This window comes from Strongylocentrotus purpuratus, unplaced genomic scaffold, assembly GCF_000002235.5.
Source record: "Strongylocentrotus purpuratus isolate Spur 01 unplaced genomic scaffold, Spur_5.0 spur5_scaffold_5, whole genome shotgun sequence".
NCBI lineage: Eukaryota > Metazoa > Echinodermata > Echinoidea > Camarodonta > Strongylocentrotidae > Strongylocentrotus > Strongylocentrotus purpuratus.
The window spans coordinates 27,352,035-27,376,225 of record NW_022145611.1 but is presented as its reverse complement, the minus strand read 5'-3'; the positions used below and the strand labels follow the sequence as shown (position 1 = coordinate 27,376,225).

The window sequence follows — 24,191 nt, the reverse complement described above, 5'->3', positions numbered from 1 at the left end:
TTTATGCACGTGATGCAATGCGAGTTGTTTTGATCTTTGGTCGACTTCAAGAAAAACCAGCTTTAGAAAGTTCGCTATAGTTGATAAATCTCACCATTTTGTTCTGTATAATCTTCAACTTCTTTTGATCTGACTTGTTTATGTTACTTGTCTATGTATTTTATTATCATATCTGACTTTGTTTTATATATCTTTCTGTATTGTGTTGTAAATATGTTGTGCTCTCATACCCCTGAAGGGGGTCGATAGAGTCAAATAAAATCTTATCTTATCTTACATGTATCTTATCTGTAAAAAGGGGCTTTTTTGTGGGTACCTACGAAGTGGGTGGCACAATATGCCCCCCCCCCCCCCCCCCCCCCCCCACCGGGAGTGGCGCCTCTGGCATAATGGGCAAAAATGAGAGGAAAACCCCGGAAAATCATGTCATTTCAGCAACATTTGTAAATCACTGGTATCGAAATAAAAACAAACCGGCACGTTTTGGTGGTCACCCCCCCCCCCCCCCGACAAACCTGACATGTACTGGTATTTTTAGAATATTTCAAATTTAGTGAATTATTTCATAAACTAATAATTTATAACCCACTTCAATTTAGTTCCACCTGCTAATATTTTATTATTGGTGTCTCTGCACTTTATCCGGAATATGAGCCGACGCCCACTCTCCCTCTCCTCACTCCAATCAAGTGATATGTAAACGTCAGCAGCGTCCAACCTTTACCTCCCCGCCCCCTCCTCGACCTCGGATTATACTGGTACCTCCCCGTCGCCGCGCCGCGCATAGCTCGAGCTCCCGGGGTACCGCTACGGTACGTACAGTACAGTACACACGGCCACGACAGGTCGATACCATACCGCATTGCATTCCATGACCATGTACTGAGCTGAACGTCCACGAATTAGGCGGCGGAGTAACTGTGTGAAGCCATACAACTTAGTGTAGGACATCATTATTTTGTAGAGCTTAGGTTTTAACAGGGTATAGCTACGGGTAAGTACAACATACAGACATTTAAACTATATTCCCAGTATAATAATAAACGGTTGTCATTAGTAGCGTCATGGATTTGACCGCTTTGGTCATTTTCGAGCTTGAGCTGAGTGGAGTCGATCGTCGATGAATTTGTGTTGTTTGTAGGCCTAGGCCTACTCGTGTTTTGCTTGTCGAGTCGTGGCATGGTGTTTATGAGTGACTATGAAATGCATTGGGGAATGTTCGAAAGCGCATCGTCAGAGGCGTAGACAGAAATTCTGTTGTTTGATTAAAGAAGTATTTTAAACATTTAATGATAATCAAAATTTAGGTCATAACCATAACGGATGTTATGATCTAGACTCTATGGCCCGAATTCACAAAGGAGGTTTGTCGACGAACCAAGGTTTTCGTGTGTCATATGACTCGTTTTGACGCGTTTTTACAAACCAGGTTTGTAAAAAACGCGTAAAAACGCGTCATATGACGTACGAAAACCTGGTTTGTCGACAAACCTCCTTTGTGAATTCGGGTCCAGGTCTTTATTTGATTGATTAATTATTTGATTGGTTGATGTTTATTCGCCAAGCTTCAGCTTCCAACATACAACAACGTACAAGAATAACAGATAAAATTGAGTCAGCTTGAACAGGAAAACCCACATTTCACATGATGTAGAGTTGTATGAGTATGATGAACTATGATGGAGGGTAGGGCTGTCAACCCTCCCGCATTTGGAGGGAGTCTCACACCAACATGCTCATTCTCTTGCCATCCCACCAGCTCGTAGCGGGAGACTCCCGTCACCACGCCCTTCCTCCTGCTCTCCCGCAATCTCCCAGTTTATGAAAAAACCTCCCGCCAGACGTGCTCGGGGGGGGGGGGGGGTTGGTAGTGAGCACTTCGATTTTGTTTTTCTTATTCAACACCCCCCCCCCCTTCCCTGTTGAAGCAGTTCACCAAAGTTGACAGCCCTGTGGAGGGGTTGTGTGTACGGTATACAGACGCTCAACAAAAATATAGCTGTCACTAGTTTTGACTTAAGATTTTAACGAAAAAATCAAATGGCACCAACAATCTTAATTGTTAGTCCCATATGATATTGTCTAACACAATTCTTCAAAGATTAAAAAAATAGTGCCGGTAATTTTCTTCAAATTGCTGGTTTAAATTAACTGTCCAGAAACATAACCTCTCTCCGGACACACAACATGTGGGTATACAAGGCAATCTTTTGATTTATGCACATGTGAAAACTGTGTCATTGTCTCTTTAGATTTAGCATGTTCAATAAAATTTTGAATTGAAACTTCATTAATTTATAGAGGGTTTTGATGATTTTGATGATTTTAATTGGTAATTACATACAGTTGTGCCTTGTAAAATGTATGACTTTTATCTATTTACATCATACAATAATGACAATCTCTAATTGATATGACAGCTCGACACTAACAGGCACCCAGCACACATGGGCACCCAAAATCCAAGCTCGGACCCCCAAACTTTGAACTATTGACATACATGTAGGGCCCATGCATACGGACTGTAAAAGGTTTAATCTGAACCCTTTTATAAAAAGTTAGTGTGGAGCCCGGCCCTTGATATGACCATTATTTAATTGAAGACTCTATCCGATGAGGATACACAGGTCTTGATATAAATGGAATTCTCAATAAATGTAGAGTACAAATATAAAGGAATAACAGGTATTACCCTTTCATTATTGCCCAAAAGCAAATTAAAACCTCATTTTCTGCACCCCTCCAAATTACAGGTCAACAGGGGTCAAACTGCATTGTGTTAACATTGCTAGAACCTGAACTAAGCATTGTGGCAATTTTTCAATCAAGAAGCTTTGATTAGATTGATATGTACATGTATGAGTAAATAATAGATTGTATGAATATTCAACTGTCATTTCAGCAAATTTGAAGATTAAAGTTTTGGACATAACATCATAGATGATATTAAATTCAATTTCTCTTCACCTACAGGCTCCTAGCAGAATGTTCACAAGTAGACCGTGTAGTGTCCTGATCAACAGGACACCTTGTGTGGCCTGTCATATATGGAAGGTATCTGTACTGGGGTCATCAAGTAGCCCTCATCCACACCCCCAGTCATCTCATCATCATCATCATCTGGTAGCACCCAGAAGATCCCTGCATAGATCAACATCCACGTTTCCAAGTAGCAAACAGGTGAGATATCCTATGTGTGGCCTGGTGAGTGAGCTGGCGGCGACGGCAGCATTGCAAAGAGCTAATCGTTGAAATGAAATATCCAATATGAATGCAGAAACACCAAACACTCGATACTTGAAAAGAGAGGCCGAATACAAAATTAGAGGAACTTCATTAAATTCAGTTATAAAAGAGAGCAAGATTTATGAACTTCATTCGGTAGCCTATTTCCAAGGGACTAGTTGGAACACACAGCATGGTCAAGTACCCCAACATGTAATCCGATTACAAACCTGTAAGCTTATAATGTATGTGTATATTCATGCTTAGGATATGTCCTTTGAAATATTAAACAAATTTCTGCACGTACATGTAGGTTATATTTCATGGCCGAAAAAATGATAAAAAATTGTTTCAAACACCCTGCCTTCGAAAAATAAAAAGACAAACATTTGGTCATGAAAAATTGAAGTCCTCAATGTGACAATGTGCATTTTCTTGGTAAATGAAATAAACAATAGGAAATTGGATGCTATGCCAGTTCTGTGAGTATTCACTATTTTCAGTGATTTGGTGAAGAATGTTCTTTTCTATTTATGGAACATAAGCTGCTGCATCAGCAGTACCACCCCAATGAACTATTATTTGCCAATGTTGGCTTTATCACGCAAGTACAAAGGTCTATTGATTTAGTTGGCCTCATTGCTGGGTCAGACGTGTGTGTGCTCTTTATGGGGTCAAAATATGGAACAAGTATGGTTTTCTGTAATAAACCATGCAGAATATACATTACAATTCATATGAATAGAAATTCATATTCAGTTAATACAAGGTCATATCCAATGCAGTATGTAAAGTGCAGGGCAATGTACAGTACATGCAGCATATTAAACAAGTAAATGTAATGCATTTTGATTTCATGTTAATAAAATGAAACCGATCTGACTAGTGCGGGTGTCTAAATAATGGTTGCACCATAAACTCAGTTATAATAAGTTTTCAATGTATGGTAAGCCTACAATGTACATGCACATAGTGAATATTGTTCTGTGACTCTTCTGTCTTTATGTTATATATGACATTTATGATTTTCAATCGTATGTTCAGTATTCACAGATTTTTTTTTTTTTGCCTTATCGTTAATGAAATTTCCCTTTAAAAATCGCAAAGTGCTAATCTAAAAAAAACATCTATTTTTATTGCACCACCTTAATTGTATCAAAGTTGATGTACTAGACTAGTTAATAAATCTGGAAATTGAAGACCAGCTGATGCAGTTGAGAAAGATCTCAATACTTATCTTGGCCCGTTTCACTGTGTAATCATGGGCAATCTAAACAGGGCACTCCATTTTTTATTGGAATCTCCTGTCGGGACCTGGATGTTTGCACCTACTCTTGGTGGTCAACATAGAAACCGTGGCATTTGCACTACCAAACATGCTCAAGAATTCCTACTTGAAGACGAGTCTGCGTGTCCAGCTTGTGTTAGTTATCTGATGAAGTACATCTCAAAAGTACATGTGCAAGACAGAATGTACATAGTAGTAGAGAAAATAATATGGAACTCTTTTGCAGGAAGGGTTTGCAAGGAGGGGGGGGGGGGGATACTTATATTGTACTGTATGTACAATGTAAATGTACTGATCATAGCCTCGGCAAAGTTTTATTGCAAAATGCAAATACGTGTACAAGTGCACCTGTAATATTGAAGACAGGAGGATCTTTGTTACAAAAGAAACATAATTATGTGTACATGTTAGCATTTAGAGTAAGTAGTGGCATTTGCTCATCGTGTCTTTTTTCCGACTAAAATCAATCCTACATTTTATAGGATTGCTATATTTTTTTTATTAGGCCTGATAGTATCAGTGCTATTTTTGTTTTATTGGCAGTATATTTCAAATTTATTAGAGAGTACATTTCATAAAATTCATCAAGTCGATCAACAAATTGTGAATGTTGGTTACTGCCTCTTCTTGCGTGCAGTTTGAACCTCGACCTCATTCCCTACATTTTTGTTTATTGATTTCAATTTCCTACAACTGATTGGGAAAAGGTTTGAGGTTTTCAGCTGGATCTAACTATTATGTTCATCTTCGGATGAGCTGCCTTGAATTATGAAATCAAGTCTATTGATTTGGACATTTGAAGGGGAAAACTAATCCTTGAAACACATATTGGAATGTCATGATGGATTCAGGAGTTCCCTGGATGAGTAATATCCAGAGTTAGACCCATTGCTATCATGTGTTCTTTGATGAGTTGTCAGGTTATGTTTTCAACTTGTATAGATTTTCAAAGTATGAAGAAGAAAAAAGCAATAGCAATAAGTATGACTGCAATTTTTCAGATTATTAATTCACAATACACAGGTTATTATAACAGACAGATTATACTGATATGACTTTACTTTGCACTATTGTACTCCACAAAATGTCTACAGTGAATGAGTTGTCAGTGTTGATTTAGCTTCATATGAAAAATCTTCTACCAATAAATAAAGGGCTCAGTACAATCAACTCTTGCCTGCCTCCATTGTCTAAATATGTCACTAACCATTTTCTAGATTGTAAATTAAGATGAGGATGGCAAAAACAGGAGTGATGGAGTATATTGTTTTGAATTCTGTTTTGTTTCAGGCGTCTTCAGCGAAAGTCAAATTCTTTCAAGAAGATACAATACTCCCCTTCTCAGCTTTCTTAACGGATCCTTTCCAGAGGCATCATAATTATCTTAGAATTTCTTTGACGGAAAGGTGCAATTTAAGATGTAAGTTTTACTCTTAAAAAACAGAAATGATTGATATTTGAAATTTGCCTTTGATTAATCTGTGGTGATACATTTGTTGTAGTTTTAGTTGTTTTGGTTATTTTTAGGTAATTTTATTATTTGCAATTTCATCTTGATTTAGATTATAATCACAGTTAAATAGGAGAGGTATTAATACATGTATAAGGTAATGATAATAATAATAAATAAATAAATAATAATGAACTTTATCTCTCTTATTGATATGTATTGAATTTAAACTTTCAGCTTAAATAACTTCATTGAATTTGTAGAAATATTAAAACATAATTGTCTGCTTTGCACAATATATAGGTCAATACTGCATGCCAGAGGAAGGGGTCACACTCTCGCCCAAAGAGAGACTATTATCGACGGAGGAGATCTTACATCTAGCTAAACTATTTGTAAGTGAAGGTGTAGATAAGATCAGATTAACGGGCGGAGAACCCTTAGTGAGAAAGGACATAGTAGAAATCATAGGTGAGTACTTGATTGGATGAAGTATGTTTCATTATGGGAGCCGTATGGTTTAGTGGATCATTGACTGAACATGACTCTCGATCAAGAGGTCACTCAGGGGTTCAAACCTATGTTGCATGTCCTCGGAGAAGATATTTTATCTACTGTTTGACCTTTATGACCCTAGTGTTTGATTTAGTCTTCGACATTCTTTGAACCATATAGTACTGTACTCTGAAACCTAAGCAAATCCAAGTTTTCACTTTTCCTAAAACTTTACAGATACATTTTACGTCTACCTCAAGAACTTGCTCTTTTTCTTTTAGTAAATATCTTTATGTACCAAATGTTCCTCCCAGTCCAAAAATACCATAGGAGAACCTTTTTGATTTTATTTCCAGCCAGGAATTGATTTCTAACATCCATACCTTGCTTCATGTGACATTTAAGATTGGCATTCTCCTTTTCATCTTTTATTCAGAGGGTCTAAGGGAGTTGGAAGGTCTCAAACAAATTGCCATGACAACTAATGGAGTCACATTAGCCAAGAGACTACCAGCTCTGAAGAAGGCTGGCTTAGACTTGATCAACATCAGCATAGATACATTGGTACCACAGAAATTTGAATTTATATCAAGGAGAAAAGGTGAGGGAAATGCTCATTATTTGTTACTCAAGTACATTTCCTACTGTTAAAAAATTTATATTTATGTTTTCCAAAGACTAGACAAATTGTATGGAATTTTATTTCTTATAACATACTTTATTGATGAACTTGGTACATATGTTTTATAGTCAACATAACTGTACATGTATATACTTGATATATTTAATTTTACATGTTACTGCATTTCACAATTGTATCATATACGGGTAATATATTTGATGATAATTGAAGGACTTTTCAAATATCAGGCAGACATGAAGCTCTTAGTTAAACAACTTGAATTGAAAAGGAATCATAAAGGATCATATTTAAAAGCTCTTATAACAGCTGTATACAGGGACAATTTCAATTTGTAGTGCACCTCTCACCACGCCCCACCCCCTTATTATTGTCCTCATATCTATCAATGTAATAACATTTCCACGATTCAATCATAAAAAGATGAGTTGATATGAGCGAGATTCAATCCCATTTGGCATGATGTAATGAAACATTGATTTACCCTTGCATAGCCCATCTGCAGCACTTGTAAAGGTCAATAGAGTTATGAAAGGCATTATTTAAAGGGACAGGGTGGTTTTATTGCTTTGAAATTCATCAGAGTCAAACTTTATTGTAAGAAAATTTAGATTCGCATCCAACACATTCACAGAAAAATTCGCTTCAATCTTTATATAAAATCTCAGGAAATGCAGTGATGGTGAGAAAGTTTGAATTGAATGCAATGTACAACTATTTGTAGGCCTATATGTTTAGCCCTTGGGAATCAGTCATTTAAAACACTAACATTTTGTGATATCAATCAAAATTGAGTTGTAATTGGCTGAAAAATAACCAGGATAAACAGGATTTAGTTATTTCTTTCTATTTGCCCTTTGAAACGTGCATGACTTTTGTGGGAAATGCACTTTAAATACAGATATGAAATTGAAATCCAAAGACATTGAAAATAAAAGAGATTAGTGAGCTCACTCAGATTTATTATTATCATTATTATGTGAGAAATTTTTCCAGCACTGAATATGTAGAGAATGAAAGCCATCACCTTTGGGGGAGAGCAAATGAGCTGAATCAAATTCAATTTCTTCATTCTATTAGGATGAAAATGAGCATCTCCGTGGATGTGCTGCCTCATGGTAAATGTCATTAGTTCACCTTTCAAAGACGTTTACAAATCATTTCCCTGCAATGTGTAGTATATGTATTGATTCAAACCTAGATTATCTCAGGCTCAGAATTCAACTGGTTACTAGAGAAAGTGGTAAAAGATGAGCTAAAATGAGATGCATTTGTTTGTTTTTTAGGATGGCATCACGTGATGAGAGGAATCGATGCTGCCCTGGAGCATGGATATGACCCAGTGAAGGTCAACTGTGTTGTGATGAGAGGACTTAATGAAGATGAACTCTGTGATTTTGTTGCACTCACTGAAGACAAGGTAAGCCGATACAGTGCAAGAAGGTTGTATCTTACCCTATTCTATCTCTAGACTTTGTCACAGACTGTATTCTGACACTTGAGGGCTAACAAAGTACAATGGCAACATTTAAAGGTAAAGCTGTTGAACTTTATTCTAACACATAGTATGAAAAGGAATTTGATGATTACTAGCTCCTACTAACAAAATCTTCCAGTTTTATTGAGAAATCTTTTGTTCATTGAATTTTCTTTGTTATTCATTGCATTGTTTACAATGTTTAATATTATTTTTCAGGGAGGGATTGTCATTTTAGTGTCTTTTGACATGTTATACTGATATTCTGGTCACAGACACAGCCCCCCCCCCCAAAAAAAAATAAAAAATAAATAAATAAATTAAAAAAATACTAGAAATGTCCATTTTGATTTTGTATTTTATAATAGACTCAAATAAAACTCACATGAAATTTTGAAAGACTAAAGGTGAGGTAGACATCTGCCATATAGTACTTTGATAGAGAATCAATAGATATACAGAAAGAGTTTCTGATGTGTGCTGTTTAGGCTATTATAATATACCACGCCCTTTAATATCTTCATATCTGTATTGCCTTTCAATAAGTTTTTATATTTTTTGTTTACATGTTCGTAGTCCGACGAAAAATAACCTTAGTTTACGTAAAAGCATTGCATCCAATGCAGAATGGCTTTTAGACAATTTATTTTGGTATACCGTACATTACCAAAACCCTTGATGACCTTTAACTTGACTATATGAAGACAGTTCCAATGACGATAGACTGTAAAACCTTTAGTGTGCCTACCCTTTGAATGTTTAATGTATAACTTGGATATGATGTTCGCATACGTTAGACAGATCATCTAGGCAGGCTTCTACTCTATGTTGCCTAATATATTTCCAGACTGCTAAATTATGGAATATGAAATCCAATTTGGAGTTCATTGCTTCAGTTATCCCCCAAACCACAATCAGAAGAGCCTTCCAATTTAGGAATGTTAGGATAGATTGAGAAGCAATCGTGTGTGCTTTGCGACCATTACTGAGTTATAGGTTAAAAGCCATGATTACTGTAGACTTGTGCATGAGGAATAGAGGATCAGAAAAGTTTTGAGGATGATATTGAGAAAGACTTTCCGGATTGACGGATGATAAAATGATCCATTTTGTTCAATATTTGTTAAAAGCTCTTTTCATCCTCAGAGCAAACAAAATATGTCGCTCAGCCAGCAGCCTAGATATCTCTGTAAAATGTTTGATGTGCCTGTATGAGAAATTGTACCTAGCATCTACCGGGTAAAGTAATTCCCCCAAAAAGGTGATGAATTGAGCTTTAGAATGTGCTGACTGTGAAATGGGATGTTTCTTGTTGTTTTCTATGGAAAACTATGAAAGAGTGCATATGACCAAACAGGGAATGCTATACTGCCTGACATTTATGCATTCCATTGAAGGAAATTGTATTTAAAAAAGCTCTGCAATACTAGTTTCATTGGCCGATAAAAACCTTAGAAAAAGGTGTCTTAGAGAAATAGAGACTAAATTAATTTCAAGTTATAAAATTAGCATTTCTGGTGTATTTAAAAACAAAATGTGTGTATTGGATAAATGGTATCAGCCGACTTTTTAAACATTTACTTGGTAGAAATCTCTTAAATTTGAATGTGTGGCTGGAAATGGCTGACACTGCTATTTCAGCATAATGAAAGCATAATATGGCTGTAGAATGAGCTCTTGTAACAACATGACGACCAGCATTAATCCATTTCTTATCATGCATCCATGCTTGCATTGCTGGAGGCTGTGTATTATCTCATAGTCATACAGCGCTATAGGAAGGCTCGCTAGTATGATAGCCAATATGATAGCCATATCTAGACGAGGTAAAAGGTTTCATGATACAGTGCAATGTGACCTCTAGCATTCCAAAGAGTTAGAACCCCAGGGAGGGTGTCTACACACATGCACTCCCCCAGATAACTCTTCTCTTCTCTCTTTCTCTCTCTTACTCTCTCTTGCTCTCTCTCTCTCTCTCTCTCTCTCTCTCTCTCTCTCTTGCTCTCTCTCTCTCTCTCTCTCTCTCTCATGGTCTGTTCACACGAGGAAAAATGAAATGTATAAGAAACTGGTATACAGACATGCTGTATAAAGAATCATCGTATAGACTATAGTCTGGTAAAGAAACTGGCTTTTGAAGAGGTCAATTAAAATGACAGCTGATCATGATAAGCTCTGCCCAGTTATAATAGTTTTGTTGCGATATGATTCCCATAAAAAATGGACCCTGATTTTTAATCAAGCTTTCCTTCAAACTCATTCTCAAACCTCTGTTTCGCTATTATACTACAAAATTTCATAATATGACATTTCGTTAGAGACAACCTTCGTACTAGAGAAAACTAATTGTTTTGATCTTATGTTACTTTATATGGTATTCATATAACTATACTGTCTATACAGTGTATTTTGCTAGTCTGAAAGGGGTCTCTCTCGGGCTATCGAGGGCAGTCATCTTTCATTCCAGGAGATGTGGTGTATGTAAACATAGGGACTTTCACATGATTAGAGAGGAGCCTTTGTCCAGCCAGAGAAAGGTCTAGAGAAGGTTGGACCGTAGGGATTCTGTATTTGTCATTATGAAGTCATCTTCATACCTCATCAAGTATCAGCTAGGAACTGTCTGTATGTGGGATGGCAGACTGCACCTGTGTTTGTGCCTACAGTACGTGACCTACTGTACTACATCTACTGTAAATGCATGTGTTAATGCAAACTTGCACATCTAAATAGTACAGTAATGAAGAATAATTGTAATAATAATTGTTCAGGTATAGACTTGAATTTAAGGAGACTTGTTAATTTAAAGAGAATTCTGGTTCAGAATTTAAAACAAAAATTACAAATATCATTACAAATAGGTCTATGGTATTATCTATTTTATCTAGCAATTTTGCAGTCTTCTTCTGTTTTAAACTTCACATCTCTAATACACACTGTCAGTATCTGGGTTATGCATGCAAATTTTTGGAACCCAGGAAGCTTTTTCAACAATGACTCATTTCTGTTGGGACTTTGAAATGGATTTGCCATTCTTTAAACTTAACCGTATAGGAACTGGTAGGATGCTGAAACTTATTTTGATGGAATGTGCCTTGTGCCTTCACAGTGACCATGTTAGGACTTACTCTCAGTGTTTAGGAATACTCTTCTATCATACTCCCCAGGGAGTGGAGAATGCACACCATGGGTGAATGAATCCCATGACCAGGATTAATGATATTTCATGTGCTTTGATAATCTAGATATTGATTAAATATTTATGTGCAAGATTCATGCAAAAGGACATCTTTTTTGTGACAGTATTATTCATTACACTGTTTAAATGGCCCATTGATAAATTGCTGGTAAAAGGGTCGCTTGTTGTTAAAACAGGCTGCTGAGTGCTAACAATCATTTGCACAAAATCAAGAACACATTCTGCATTGAATTCCCAAAAGTGATTAACAAAAGAAAAAAGGATATATAAAAAAAAGAAGCATCATTATTTTTATAGAACTATCATTCTTGTCTGTAATGAAATAATCAATTTAGTAATGTAATATACCGGTACTGTATATACATGTACAAAACCTATCAAACTGTTATGAGGATTGTAACACCCAAATGATTACACAGTCCATATCTAGGCTATTGCTGTCCCCTACACCTGTACCCCATGTTGGACCAATTCTAACGTGACAATATGTGACAACGTATGACCTTTTGAACAACTGTGTGAACTGTATCCCATCATCACATTATTATAAGCTGATATATGATTATTGACAAGTTTATTGACTTAGCTTATGGGTGGTCATCCATGTCCCACTTTTCATCCCATAACAAAGTGCCATTGCATTGGCAAACCAGAGTTTGATTGATATTACGGATATTGATATCGGTCAAAATATATTATATGTGATATTGGTGTATCAAGGGTCGCGCGCACATACACAAATTCTATAGTGTAGTACACCATGTATAGAGGACAATGTAAAAATTGAAATTTTAAAATGCACAAAGGAAGGTATGTTTAAGTAAAATTGATGTTCAGAGAGTTATATATATTAAGAATAGTACAAATTTACTTGATACACAGAATATACCTGTATGTAATGTTTTTGCTTGTAATATAATCTCATATCTTACATGTATGCAATGATCTCTCCCTCTCTATCTCTATCTTTATCTAGTATGCTGGATATAAATTTAAATTATATATGCGCCTTGAGCATCTCTAGAGATGGATATGTTGCGCTTTATAAATATTGTTATTATTATTATTATTATTATTATTATTTCTCTCTCTCTCTCTCTCTCTCTCTCTCTCCATCTCTCTCTCTCTCTCTCTCAATCTCTTTCTCACCCACTTTCTCTATCTCCCTCTTTTTCTCTGCTCTCTCTCTCTCATATGCAGGCATTGGACATCCGCTTCATAGAGTACATGCCGTTTGATGGCAACCGATGGAACGACAAGAAACTCATCACCAAAGATGAGATTGTTCAGACCATTAGAGGGAGGTTTCCCGACTTTGGTCCTATTGATAATCTTCCCAATGATACTTCAGTGGTGAGTATAGCTGACGTCTGTGTGATTATTTTAGACAATAGTAAGATTCAAGTCACTTTGATTTTAAGACCTGTAGAATATACTCAAGCCACATTGAAAATAAGTGACAATTGTTGACATTTAAAGAACATTTTAGCCAAGACAGAAGCTGAGCATGATGTTTTTTTTCTCTTTTCATTTAAGTATCACATGAACTATAGAAAGAAGGATCTCCACGTTTATATCTGTCCATATCTTTTGATAGGTCTATAGTCTATATCAAAGATTTGGGTGTGTGAAGAAACATTAAGATAGTTATGAGAATACTTTAGCAAGCTCGTTTGGCCAGTTGATGATGAAACACATAATATGTGTAGTTCTGCATTTAAATTGCAAACTGATTTTAGGGACTAGCCTTTGAAAATTCCTAACTTGAATCTTATGCTCTAGTCAAGATTGGAAAGCCGTCTGACCCTGTGGTATCATATATGGAAGCATGAAATGTGAAGAATGCAGCAAACCTTTGCATGAAATGTTGCGTAGTGAGACTGCCATTGTAGAGGACCTTTCCTTGCAGTATATTAAAGCCCCACTGCACTACTTATAGCTACTTGTGCCCTCTATATAGCAAACAATGCCTAATCAGTGCCTGTTGGTCCCCCGTGATCCCCTTTTTCTTATGTTAATTGAGAGCTGATTTGATTAGATAACCACCTGTCAGTGACCTTGCAGGGAGGTCTAATCCCTCTGACCAAGCTAGTGCAGACAGGCTTGTCATACAAACAGCCAAGTCAGCATGGAAGATTTGATTGAGTTGAAATGTTTTGTATCTTGTTAGGCATACAGACTACCAAGTAGGCATAGAAGATTAGATTGAGTTGAAATGTTTTGTATCTTGTCTATAGGCATACAGCGTACCAGGCTTTGTTGGTCAGGTTGGCATCATAGCTTCCATGTCAAAACCATTCTGTGGTTCTTGCAACAGGCTCAGACTTACAGCTGATGGTAATTTAAAGGTGAGGAAAATGTAGTAAACACTAGAAAGGTGGGATAAGAAGAAAGGATGCATTAAAGTTTTGATAGCATATTTCAGGCTTTGTGCCATTTTGATTTGTAAGGGAACATATTAAACAAGATGTGCACTTCATATTTTGCTTTTGAAAGATAATGTATTTCCAGATTTTAATCTTTAGCTTTTAAATACACAGTATTAAAAAATCCAGTCTGTTTTCACTGTTGAGGGTATGCCAGAATTTTTGCTTTATGTTTGTTCCACTGGGTAGAGACAAAATTTCAACTTTGCTAGCAAAATTAAAATGGATTTTGTTTATACATCATTTATGTAAAATAATTATCAAACATTAAGTATCAGCACAATATCCACAACAGCACTTGTGAGATTGAATATCTATATATCGTTTGTATGAATTGTACTTTTAAATCTAGTGAGCAGATAAATTTTAAAATAGAATATGTCATCTGGTTAGAGCCAGGAGAGTATTCACTCTATTAAAAAAAAAAAGATTGATCTGATTCCCATCTGGCTATCAGGAAATAAAGTGCTTTGCTAAGTATTGTTCAGCATCTGTATAATTATGTTCTTGTATGTATCAGGTGTGTCTGTTTGGAAGTGATGAGGTGTCTCTACGAGATGCTCTACGGGAAGGCAGGTCAGATGAGGAGCTGTTACAGGTCATAGGTGCAGCAGTTGGAAAGAAGAAAAAGCAGCATGCAGGTAACTTATTAGAAAGGATCATGTCAGGGGTTCAGTGGCACAAAGACGTAACTCCATATTTTGCCCAAATCAGAATTTGATATCAAAATGTTCAGAAAAATGTGGGCGTTCCAGGAAACAAAGACAACTCAATCTAACACCCTAGTGAAACATAGACTTAATTCTTTAAGGCCCAAGTGCTCAGTGACACATAAACCACTTTTTCTCAAAATGGAGTTACGTCTTTGTGTCACTGACCCCTCGATGTCATCTACTGAAAACCAGGAGGGTGTTATAGACAGATTAGAACAAAGTTGTTTAGGGATAGACACATCATCTGCAGATTTCCTCCAAAGACTCTACTTCAGCCAGTGCCTTTAAATATTGTATTAATCCTTGACCCTTTCCTTCAAAAAGGACCTGAAATATACCAACACACTATATCTTTACACTAAATTTCTAAACATCACTAGTAAATAAAATATTACATTAAATATTACATTGAATGCCCCTTCCCCTTTAAATTCACGGATGTCTCTTGAAAGCTGCTATCAGGTGCTATGTAAGTCACTGCCATCTCCATATTCAAAATCACAGGGTCCTGCTGGAAATGTAAATCATGTTACATCATCAAATGTGCCAAGAATAAAAAGATCTTGTGTGTTGTGTTGCCAAGCAAACTCTTACAAAACTTTGTTAATTTGTTACTTTTATATTCTATTTGTATTCTTCAGGTATGTTCAAGATAGCCAAGATGCAGAACAGGCCGATGATTCTGATCGGTGGGTGACAACTTTTCCACAACTCTCTCAAATTTGATCTAGGTAGGATGAGATGATCCCACATTTTATCCTCCGTAGTTCTCTAGCTTTCTACTGTCTATGATTAACCAATGACTCTATTAAAACGGCTCTGGTGTATGATTATACTCACCCATTTTCACAGTGTTACAAAATGAGCATAGGAGGAGCTCTAAAGCTTTAGATGGAATGGATGGAGTGGGTCTTTATTGCTATTAATGAACTCCATGTTTATATGGATACAATTGGAGATTAGTCTACTTCCTCCAGACATAAAGTACAACAGTTTCATTACGAGCATGGAAAAACCTACTTCTGTGGAACCAGGCTTGAGCTTTAGAGCTCATGACACACCCTTTTAATAACAAGCGACATAATTTGTCTTATTTTAATGATGACCTAAAACCTTTGCGGGCAACCATTGTGACACCCCACAAATTCAATCATGAAAGGTAATGCCAGTTATAGTAATAATTTGTAATTTCAGTTGTTTGGAGAGAAAAAAATTCTAACAAGCAAAGTATTTTGTCAGAAAGCAATTGATGCAATCTGATTGAATCATCATTTTCACATGTTAGATCAACTTGACTTCTTCATTTTAATGAGTTTATATCCATTCATATTTCATTTCCTTTCTTGCAGATTCATCTCCTATGGAGATTGGAATGTTGGGCGCACCTCATCACAGAAACCAGGACAGTTTTTATTCATCAAGTAGTGTAGGAAATCAGCATGTGCTTCCAGTATCAATCTTATTCAATCATGGTGCCCGATCGTATAAACCTTATCACAGTCCCAGAGCGAGCTTCCATTCCTCTACAAAGTCCTGCATGGCCAAAGACTCAAGCGATGGAGACCGGTCAAGGTTGACTCATGTTGACCGCTCAGGACAAGCGGAAATGGTGGATGTGAGTGGGAAGGAGACGACGGTGAGAGAGGCGGTGGCATCGGGAAAGGTTCGGCTAGGACGCGAGGCCTTCTACCTGGTCCAAGAGAACAAGATGACTAAAGGAGACGTGCTACGTGTGGCACAGCTTGCTGGCATCATGGCAGCCAAGCAAACCAGCTCTCTCATCCCACTCTGTCATAACATCCCCATTCAGAAGGTGGACATCGACCTCCAGCTGGAAGAGGAGTCGTTCAGTGTCCTCGTCAGGTCAAAGGTCAAATGTATAGGAAGGACGGGGGTAGAGATGGAAGCCCTGACTGCAGTTTCTGTAGCAGCTCTGACCATCTATGACATGTGCAAGGCGGTCACTCATGACATGGTCATTGCTGAGGTCAGACTGGAGCAGAAAACTGGAGGTCAGCGGGGGGATTATCATCGGGAAGTCAATTAGGGAACTCTGGAGATTTGTGTCGACTACTTTAGGTCTACAAAAACGTTATCTTTATGAACTTTTAAAATGAGATTATCTCCTGTGCGGGTTTACGAGAAGGTTTGATTATTCATTACATTAATGATTGAACAGATTTTTGTGGTCTTCTTTACTTGTGCATTGTTTGCAATTACAGCAACTGTTTGACTTTCATGTGCCAAGTTATGAATATGATGATATTATGCAATTGACTGTTAAAAAGAACAGGGGTAATTGAACTATTGACACATTGTGTGTAACTTGTGCTGTATTAGGTGTACTAGTTATGTTGTAATGTTCATGATTACATAGTGTATTTCTATCTTGTTGTATATTTTAATATATATTTGAATATGGCATTGACTTTACATTGGTGATCAAGAAATGTTGTTATCGATTAACTTGAAATTCTACAAACAGTATTTTTCATCCAAAGATAAACACATTTATTTCAAGGAATTAGTATCATACAGAGCATTAAGATTCTCTCAAAATATTTTCAAAGGAATTCTGTAGTATTTTTCAGGTTTTACTGCGTTTTTTCTTTGACATACAAACGGGATCATATTAGTCAGTTTATAATTGTACCCTAGGCTTGACTCAGTGATGGTTCTTGTTAGAAATGTTTGGTGTCTCGGCTAAATGGAAGCACATCATGATTGGCAGTTTAACATTAAGGTCACTTTGTGACTAGGTGTGGTGATACATGTTTAATGTAGCTCAGGATTTCATTTATGGATAGAAAATTCACAAGCTTTTATTTTTTAAAACTTTATTAAATACAAAATGGAAATCGAATCAAGGTACATGATTATTGTGCAATATGATCCCAAGAAAATGATTTGATTTTATCATGACTAATTTTTTTTTTACGTTTCAGATGAAGGCTGTAAAGAGATGGTTTGAATTTTGAAAAAATCATGTCACATGTGGAGGTTTGAATTATTTATCATGTTAGTAAACTTGTTTTATTGTCTACCTGAATGAGAAATGGAATTACTATGATGAACACCAAAGAAGCAGAGAGAGAAAGAGAGACAGGCGGTGATGGTAAATCCGTCCTATCAAACTTTGATCATTACGAATATCAGTGCCTTTCATTATTCATATATCTATCGGGTGAATTGCTGTTTGGTCTACAACCAGTTCGTCTACTACCCAATTAGTCTATTCCCATATGGTCTACACCCAGCCCGTCTACTGTGCATGTGGTCTAATCATCATTTTGTCAACTTATCATTTGGTCTAGTGACCATTTAGACTAATTTCTATATGGTCTAATCTCCAATTCGTCCTTGTTTTCACGAAGTGACGGTAGTGAGGAAAATCGTAACGCAAAGTGAATGCAATTTGTTTTCACTACCGTCACTTCGTGAAAACAGCGACGAATTAGTCTACGACCCATTTGGTCTATTGATTATTTAGTCTAATAACCAGTTAGTCTAATTCCCAGTTTGTCTAATGCCCATTTCGTCTACCATCCATAAGATCTAATAGTCATTTGATGATGATTATTTTGTATGATTATTAGACTATGTGGATAGTAGACGGGCTAAGTATAGACCGTATGGAATAGACCAATTGGGCAGTAGACGAACTGGTTGTAGACCTAATGGTAATAAACCATCTATTGTACATGTATTGAACTGTATCATTGCCATTACTTTGTCTATACCGGTAATCTGCTCTATCTTAAAGGTACTGTAAAGTATTTTCAAGTACAGCAGGTATTACTGGATTTATGGTGGTTGAATTTTGGATTGTCTATTTTGAAAAGCTGAAAGTAATTGGATAAATATAAAGCCAGATGACTGTAATTTAGTGATAAATTTGTCTAAAGTATATTGGAAAGCAAAACTACATTAGTTGTGACAAATCATATCTATGATATATATATATTTTAGTTTTTCATAATGTACGTTGATTACAAACTATGATTTAGGCTGTGTTTTGCACAATCCTACAATGTAAACAACACCAACAACAAATTAGAAAAAACTGTCAATAACATTTATTGATATATTATTTGTTTTGTTATATTGTTGAATTTTCCCTTATGGCAATATAATTTTTATGTGGGTCCAGTGTGTAATATGGTTCCATTGATTATGTAATGCAGTTTCGTGTTTCTTTTTTTTTTTATCATTGAATTTTTAGTCCCATGATGTTGCCCATTGTGGCAAACATTTTTCAAGACAATTTCATTTTGTTGATTTTTTAAAGATTTTATACCACATGGGAATTATTTTACATTTTAAGTTTTGGTTTATTTTTGTTCAAGCATTTTTCGTAATTTGGATGAAAGCAAGTACATGTACTTCCCAAATTATTTCTCAGTTAAAGAGAATTGTACCTGTCCCCCGAACAGCACAAAAAGATGTTTGCAACCCTTTTCTTCTAAAAGTGAAAGTACAATATTATATCCCAAAATGTTATTATAGAACAGATTTTATTGATATATTGTACTAAAGCTTTTTATTTTACTCAAATCGTATGTGTACATTGTGTATTTTATATCCAATATTGAATATTAAAAAAGCCCCATATCTGACATTTTTGTTTAAATTCATAGTGGCTCTCTCTCTCTGGTCATATATATTTGTCATCATCTGGAAGAAATATATTGTTAAGAATCTGTCTATGAAGGCCACCTGACTATAGTGGCCACTCTTTTCCATTGTGTTGGCATTTGTTGACAGTTTTGACTGTACCTGTCAACACTCTAAGTGTAGAGTTGGGGGATATTGAATTATATACTTGTTTAAGATGCCTACATTTTAAGTGCCTTGCATGATAACATATACAGGTTGTAGTACTCATATTTACAGATGGATTTACGCCAGTCTTATGGTTTTCAAAATCTGTACCTGAATGTTGCAAATGTATTGCATGTCAAATAAAATCAAGAGATATAACAATAAGTGAATTATTCTATTTTTTTTTTTTTGTATTTGGCAAGACATTGATCTACATTTACCACTCTCCACCCAGGTGTTAAAATGGGTACCCGGTAGTATGCGAAAGCTGTGGTTTGATTAGCAATGACGCTTATAAAATGGCGACTGGCCGGAATGCTCCCCAGGGAGTGGAGAATGTGGATACCTTGTGTGCGGGTAAGCCTGAATCCGATGACCGGGGTAATAATATGTTCCGCGCCTAGAAACAAAGCATTAGGCGCATTATAAATATGAGCTATAATTATTATTTCATTGTTCAATGTAACAATGTGGTAGATATATATTTAATGTACATTATACTATAAATCATACATATTTCAAAATCATAGAATATTATTATACAAAATAAAATTACTTTTATGAGAATAGCATGAAGACTACTCATATAGGCTTACATCTTACTTATGAATTCATCTAATACAAGTGGTGAAGGTTAAGGCTGTGTTTTTTTTTTTTTTTTTTTTTTTGCTATGGTTTAGTATTGGGGTTCGGTTTAAGTATAGTGTTTGGCCCAGGGACCAGGGTTGAAGTTGGAAATAGTGTGGGGGGAAGTGACCAAGGAGCGATTGTCGCATGCAGAAGCATGTTTGGTAGAACAGCTATAGTTTCAGTGGTAAATCGATACCTCGTGCATGTTATGTGGAAGAGGGGCTCAGTGATAGAAAAAGGTTAAAATCGAGAGAGAGGTAGAAAGAGAGAGAGAGAGATAGAGAAATAGAGAGGAGAATTATAAATAAATAACGTTATACTCGTCCATTCCTTCATATTTATTCATACACTAAAAAAGAAGGTATGATGTGGCATGCGTCCAGTAATGGATCAGCTATTGTAATAGCACATTTGGTCAAATTACCCAAATTGTCCACTTATTTTCTATAATTATGTAGAAAATTACCTGTGTGTCGAAAGTACATCATGGGGGTACTAGTCTTAGGCCTACTCAGCACTCCTCAGTGATCGAAATACAAGTGAACATAGCTGTCAGTGGGATGAGAGTGATGTGGGAGGGGTCCCAGTGGCGTAATGAGCAAAAATATTGGGGGGGGGGGTCAGAACAAATTTAAGAGAAAGGGAATGAGGTTCGTATTACGAAGGCAAAAGTGCACTAATTAAAAAGGGAAAGGGGCACGAGTCAAGGTTTTAAAAAAGGTCAAATACATCAGAGGTGAAAAGGGAACTTCTCGCACCTGAAGTACTCACTAGCTATAAGAGGAGAAGGACAGTTATTAGAAAAGAAAAGGGGCACTTATCAGCAACATTTGTAAATCACTGAATTAGAATTAGAATTAGAAATAGGCCACGCTTTAATTTATTTTAAAAAAAAATTAAAAATAGGTTTTTTTTGGGGGGGGGTCAGCATGCCAGTGGACCGTCCTATCATCCTCATTTTCCGAATAGAGCTCTCCTTCATCCTTTCCTTCCTGTTTCTTTCTTCTCCTTGGCCATGCCATATAAATTGTAAATTCTGCATTGAACCGTGGAGTGTCAAAATGGTATCATCTGCACATTGCAACAGGTTAAGTGTAATTTCCAGTCATATGCAATCCAACTAAAGAATCCGAGTGTCGTATTAGGATACCAAGTATCTCACTGACTAACAAAACGAGGTAGGAATACATAGAATCTCCGTGGCGACACCCTCGTCCTATTTCAAATTTGTCTGTACAGCGTCCGTAAACTAATACACAAGAAGATGCACTTGCATAAAACAAGTTGATCCATTTCTTCACAGATGGACCGAAGCGAAAGAAATCCAGGACATTGAACAGAAAATTATGTGATACGTACGGAATCGAAAGCTATGTCAAAATCAACAAGAAGAAGCTTGATGCCAGCTATATCATGTAATTCAGAATAAAGTAGCGTATATCATATTTATAATAAACGTGTGTGTTCCCCAATAAAGTGACCGCTAAAAAAAATCCTGTTTGATTTTCATGTATGAAAAAAGATGCCCTCGAGTCTGTTTGCGATACAACTGAATGCTAATTATGTAGACGACATTCAGTAAGGAGATCGGTCGCCAATTTTTTAACAAATGTATAGGTTTGTTTCCTTTCGGAATCGAACTTATTATTCCATTTTTGTGTGAGTTAGAATATTGCTCTGTGAAATACGCATAATATTCAATGATCTTACTAGAAAATATTTAATATCTTCCCAAAAATAATGGTAAAATCTACAATAAAACCATCCTGTCCGGGAGATTTATTGTTTTCATGATTTTTCATGATGTCTGTCTAAAATATTACCATTTTCAGTGGATGACTGACGCATTTCTTTATTTGCATTATTTTTTTTCTTCCAAATTCAAAAAGAATTTAGGTTTTTCTCCAAACTCCATCCATCTAACCCGAGATCTAATTGCAATTCCTTCATTAGTTTTAAAAAGGGATGCTTCTAGTTCTAATTTTAAAATTTAAATTTCTTCTAATAGAAGCCTTATCATCAGATATTATCAATTTTCTTTCTAATTTTTCAATTTTCGCTTTAGATCCTTTCCCCTGTTCACATTTTGTTTTTTGGGCGAAGGAGGCATAATGTTATTGCTTCGCCTCGTATAATCATCATTAAAGTTTTAAAACATAACTGATCATTTAGGCTAAATTCACACTCACCTACAATGCAGCCATTTTGATCGAACTTTGCTTTGTCTTTAGTACAGAAGAGAATAGTATCTTTCATCGTTTTTTTTTATCTGCGAAACCAATTCTTCGTATTTTAGCAAAGAATTATTAAATTTCCGAAAAAACCAGGACCTCGTTTTATCTGATTCAAACTGAGACTTATACAAATTAAGGAGTGATCTGTTCGGTAATTTAAAAGAATATCGACATTGTGCACTAATGAAAGAAGTTCTGAAGAAATCGGAAAGAAGTCTAATCTAATCTAATTTAAAAGGGTAGGTTGCCGCCACGTATAATATCTTTTATCTGGAAATCTAATTCTCCAAGGATCACATAATCTAAATCAGTCTTCATATTATTTACTTGTTGTTTAGCTCGTGGGTTATTAACATGCAACTAGCTTTATATGTCAGGGGTTGAATCTCGTATAGTAAATTCCCGTCTCCACAGACAATAGCATTGGATTTTCAAAATCTATTATAATTTGTTGAAGATCTGCAAAAATATTGGGTTATTATTTATTCGGGCCATATACAATGACGCGATAGTAACATTGTATTCGTACTGACAAAGTTACATCTAAGACCACAAATTTTCCTGTGATATCTACTTTAATTATATTTAAATTTACAGGAAGATTGGTTTTTTTAAGAATTTCTAATCCTCTTGAGTTGGATGTGTAGAAAAAGAAACAAATATTTACCGTCCCATTCCTTACGTATATCAGTCTCCATAACCAGAACATAGTGTGTATCCTGAATACAACAAACATCATAATTGTTTCTTTGAAACAAAAACATCTTGTCTTTTGCGTCAATTTCCTAGGCCGCGACAAGTCATGGAAAAAACGTAACAGTACATTCTCATCCTTTATTGCTCATTGAATATGCATACGCATGATTACATCAATATCAATATTGATGGGAAAGCCTGCCTGCCTTATTCGAGTTGTTTCTTCTTGAACAATCTTGTTACATGATGTCTACTAATAAATGTTTTGAACATCAAATAATTTCAGATTTTAAGCTCAATCTTGATTTAATTATATCAAATAATTTCATATAATGTAAATATTCTCAACATTGAAGAATTTCAATCTAAATCGTGAACGTTCACACCTAAGTATATACTGACGGTGTATAGCACATTGCAAAATGATAAATTTGAAAAAAACAGAGATAAACTAAATAAGGCAAAATTAATGCTCTGGAAAAACCTAATGGTAAATCATCCCGATAAAAATAATCTATTTTAATCTCTATACCACCAACAAACACCAAAGAACATTCCTTTCCCTCTCAATACAATAACTTCCACCTGCCTAAGTTATCCAAACCATCCCGCCTCGCCACTCCGCTATAACGTAATCATTAAAAGGATCCGCATCTATATACAACATTTTCCTGCTATACATTGTACAGCTGGAAAATACAATTATCCTGCATCATACGTAAAGTTTAAGAGTGAAAGAAAGAAGAACTACCTGTGGAAGTTTTAACAAACAGTAACAACACAAAACAACCAGGGGCGGATCCACGTAGCGATTTTTCCGGCCCGCCCCCCTAGCCCCCAAAAACGATAAAAAATAGGATAATAACGTAAAGTAAACCTTTTTTAAAACACAAAACA

The 24,191-nt window shown here is 35.9% G+C and overlaps 1 protein-coding gene across 1 annotated transcript; it reads left to right on the top strand.

The window, feature by feature from the left end:
* Positions 1 to 704: 704 nt before the first annotated feature.
* On the top strand, positions 705 to 17,889 carry LOC578700 (GTP 3',8-cyclase, mitochondrial). Its single transcript, XM_030998363.1, has 11 exons — positions 705 to 994; positions 2,974 to 3,180; positions 5,804 to 5,933; positions 6,267 to 6,434; positions 6,895 to 7,059; positions 8,385 to 8,518; positions 12,975 to 13,127; positions 14,012 to 14,122; positions 14,721 to 14,841; positions 15,555 to 15,602; positions 16,263 to 17,889. The coding sequence occupies exons 2-11, from the start codon at positions 2,986 to 2,988 to the stop codon at positions 16,958 to 16,960; spliced, it is 1,923 nt and encodes a 640-aa protein (XP_030854223.1). The 5' UTR covers positions 705 to 994; positions 2,974 to 2,985; the 3' UTR covers positions 16,961 to 17,889.
* The last annotated feature ends 6,302 nt before the right edge of the window (positions 17,890 to 24,191 follow it).

Coding starts and splice junctions, on each gene's coding strand:
- LOC578700 (XM_030998363.1), top strand. CDS start 2,986: ATGTTCACAAGTAGACCGTGTAGTGTCCTGATCAACAGGACACCTTGT. Junction 7,060..8,384: donor ATTTATATCAAGGAGAAAAG/GTGAGGGAAATG, acceptor TTTGTTTTTTAG/GATGGCATCACGTGATGAGA. Junction 14,123..14,720: donor CAGCTGATGGTAATTTAAAG/GTGAGGAAAATG, acceptor TGTATGTATCAG/GTGTGTCTGTTTGGAAGTGA.